The 3833-nt window shown below is 42.4% G+C and overlaps 1 protein-coding gene across 1 annotated transcript; it reads right to left on the reverse strand.

Moving 5' to 3' along the window:
* Positions 1-799: 799 nt before the first annotated feature.
* Positions 800-3483, reverse strand: LOC104945675 (protocadherin gamma-C5; the record flags this gene model as incomplete). Its single annotated transcript, XM_010771383.1, has 1 exon — positions 800-3483. A coding segment is annotated over exon 1 (2476 nt), but the record flags the coding sequence as incomplete, so codon positions are not given.
* Between the last annotated feature and the right edge of the window lie 350 nt (positions 3484-3833).

A 3833-nucleotide genomic window follows, 5' to 3' on the forward strand; every position in this document is an offset into this window, starting at 1 on the left:
TTTGGCTTGAAATACCAAACAGATCGTGCATTATAGCATCCCATAAACCCCTCTGTTTCAGCCCTGTTTCAAAAGTGCTGATTCTCTGTCCTTTAGTTCAGATGAAAATAAGGAGCCACTCCCCTCTGAGAGATATTTGGTTAAATATAACACAATGGTGCACTAGGAGGAGATTCAGGTGATAAGGTGGGCGGGTGTTACCTTGGTTGGTTATTGGCTAATGGTTACACAAGCCGAAACATCGTTATGACATCATAACGTGCATGGCCAAAATCTGATCAGCTCGTTTTCAGACAGGTTTTTATATAAATGGATCAGGCCAAAAAGTGAGCAAATATTTTTTTCCTGAAACTTTCAGAATATCTTTACACATGTTTATGTAAAAGACATGAAAAAGTTAATTTTGCATTATAGTTGACCTTTAAATACAGTTCTGGAAGTTCTTCTTAGTATACAAAATGAATGAAACCATTTGCCATCCTCAAAGCCATATTTTAAATGTATATCTGCATCATGTATTTTTTGTTAATTTAGCCACACTCTGTTTGGCAATTTCAAGTAGTCCGAGCATTTCAATTAGGTGTTTAGTTAGCGTTTTTTATTTAATAATTGGACATTTTACAAGAGCATTAACTTAGCTTACAATTAACAAAAACAAAACCGTGCTCATGCTGTACATTTTTTAGCAAGCGAAGCTGATAAAAAGGAGACTGAGCATGGTCAGCTTTCAGTTCTTACAATTAAGAAAGTTATTTAAATGTGGAATTAAAAAATATATATATGATGAAGGGGACATCACAATGAACAGTCATTATGCTCACCTGCTGGCTCTCAAAGGTCCACGTGCTGTCGGGTAAAGAGGCATCCAGAACACTGATCACCTCCGTAAAGTCAGTGGTGCTGCTGGGCTTAATCAAAGTGAAATCACTGTACTCTGACATTGGAGACATGCAGGACCTGAAGGACTGACTCTGAGACATCATGTCTCCTCCCAGGACCTCCACGTACTTTATAGGTCCATCAGTGTTGAGCTGAATCTGCATGTTTCTGTTGGGGTTCTTGTAATTATCACAGTCGCTTCGTCTCATGCAGCAACTACCGCTGCTGCTGCTGTTCCTCATGCATTTAACCGCTAAGATGAGAAAAGTCACCAGAGACAGCACGGACACCGAGGCCAGAGAGAGAATCAAATACAGGGTGATTCTCCCAGTTTTCCTGCTGGGCTCGGCCGTTTTCTGTCGGAGGTCTAAGATGGGCTCATGGAGGCCGTCCTCCAGCAGGATGGACACCGTGACGGTGGCGGACTGCATCGGTTCCCCGTCGTCCTTGATCTCTATAAGCAGTCTCTGAGAGGAGTCGTCCTGCTCGGACGCAGCGCGTTTAGTCCTCACCTCCCCTGTGTACAGGTTGACAGTGAACAGAGAGGCGTCTGTGGCCTCCGCCAGCTTGTAGGAGATCCAGGCGTTATGGCCCGAGTCAGCGTCCACGGCCGTCACCTTAGTAACCAGGTGACCCGCTTTAGCGGAGCGGGACATCCTCTGGTGAGAGAGGGAGCCCAGGACAGCGGAGGAGGGGTAAATAACAGCGGGGGCATTGTCGTTCTGGTCCAGGATAAAAACATGGACAGTGGTGTTGCTGCTGAGAGACGGAGAGCCCTGATCCTTTGCCTGAACCTGGATCTGAAACACCTTCAGTTTCTCATAGTCAAACGAGTGCATGCTGTAGATGCTGCCGTTATCTGAGTTAATGTAAACATAAGACGAGACAGAAACGTCCTGCACTTTAGAGTCCAAGATGGAGTAGGAGATTTTAGCGTTTTCACCAAAATCCAGGTCAGACGCTGATACTGAGTACAGTATAGAGCCTGGCACCCCATTCTCTTTTAAATACACATTATAGGAGGGCTGAGTGAATAAAGGGTGGTTATCATTCACATCAGTGATGCTGACAGGTATAATTCTCTTACTGGATAGAGGAGGAGAGCCTGAATCAGTGGCTGTTATTTCAATCTTATATTCAGAGACATTTTCTCGATCTAAAACACCACTCGTAACCAAGGCGTAATTTTGAGAAAACGATGGTTTTAGAGCAAATGGAGATTTTTTTGGGAGCTTTAATGTTACTTTACCATTTACACCAGAGTCAATGTCTCTGGCATTGATCAACGCTACTACGGTGCCATTAGGCGAGTCTTCGCGCACTGGCTTTGGAGGAGAAGTGAGTATTATTTCAGGGGCATTATCGTTAACATCTAACACTTCAACATTCACAGTACAGTGCCCCTCCATTCTCGGACTGCCTTTATCTTTCGCGCTTATATCTAATTCATAATTTGTAATTGTTTCGAAATCCAGTTTTCCTTTGAGAAATATTGTTCCAGAATTGTGATCAATAGTGAAGACAGAGAGAACAGTATCCGGTGTGTGTGCACCAAATGCATATTCTATTTCTCCGTTTTGACCATCATCCATGTCTGTCGCTTTTGTTTGTACTATTAATGCACCGTCTTCCGCCTTTTCACTGATAGATACCTTATACAACGTTTTCTCAAACGTTGGGACGTTGTCGTTTATGTCAAGGACTCTTATATTTAGCTGAGCAGTCCCTGATCGTACTGGGTTGCCTCCATCTAGAGCTGTCAACAAAAGCTTATGGACAGCCTTTTTCTCTCGATCTAAATGTTTTGCTAAAATCAATTCAGGGACTTTCCTTCCACCGGCAACGTCTTTAACTCTAATACTAAAACATTCATCTTTACTGAGCGTGTATGACTTTAAAGAATTTCCCCCAACATCAGGGTCTATGGCACTTTCTAGTGGAAAACGAACCCCCAAACCGGTAATTTCCGCTACCTCTAATGTGATATCATTTGATGGAAATCTAGGTGCATTATCATTAATGTCTTGTATTTCTACCTCAACACGAAAAAGTTGTAATGGGTCCTCAATAACAACCTGAAGAGGCAAAACGCAGCTAGCACTTTGTCCACAAAGAGTCTCTCTGTCTATTCTGTCATTCACCAGCAGCTCTCCCTTCCCTGCATCCACACTGAAATACTGCTCTCCAGCCTCAGAGGCAACACGCAGTTTACGGTCAAAAATCTCTGAGAGTCCGAGACCCAAATCTTTGGCTAGATTTCCTACCACAGAGCCTTGTTTTAGTTCCTCCGGGATGCTGTACCTAGTCTGTCCGTTTATTGTAGTCCACAAGAGAAAGAAATGATGCCACCAAAGCGCCTGCCATCTCCAGTCTCGGTATCCTATTGTCTTTGTCATCCTTTGTCCGCTATAACATATACAATCCAAACGACATATTCGATAGAACGATGGTGAAATTCATCATCGCAGGCATTACTCCAGGGATGTCCCAAAATGACTGAGCATGGCTATACGATGAGTTATACGATTTCTACATTATAAAAACGAGCCCATTGCCGCCTCTCCTCGATCACTTTGCTGTCTCAATGTTACAGCTCGGAAGCTGCATGGGAGCAGGGTCTAGATTGCTTTGTACAGTTCTGACTCCTATTGGTGCAAAGCATCCACATCTACTATCCAATGAGAGGGAAACAGATCGACCTTCTTAAAGTGGCAGCGTCGATTCTCATTGTACCCTTAGCTTTTAGTTGACCAACACTTTTTTTTTACACTTACGGGTAGCCAAATATTCAATGGTATGCTACTTTAAAATAATATATCAACTAATATTTAATATAATATATAATTTTAATTAAATGCATATTATTTTGAGAAGGAAAGGAACACATAATAAAGAAAGAATAAGAGAAAGAAAGAAGAGGAAAAGAGTCTGGATATCAGCTTAAATTGTGAAAA

The sequence above is a fragment of the Notothenia coriiceps genome, unplaced genomic scaffold, assembly GCF_000735185.1.
Source record: "Notothenia coriiceps isolate Sejong01 unplaced genomic scaffold, NC01 NC01_scaffold00009956, whole genome shotgun sequence".
In the NCBI taxonomy this organism is placed as follows: domain Eukaryota; kingdom Metazoa; phylum Chordata; class Actinopteri; order Perciformes; family Nototheniidae; genus Notothenia; species Notothenia coriiceps.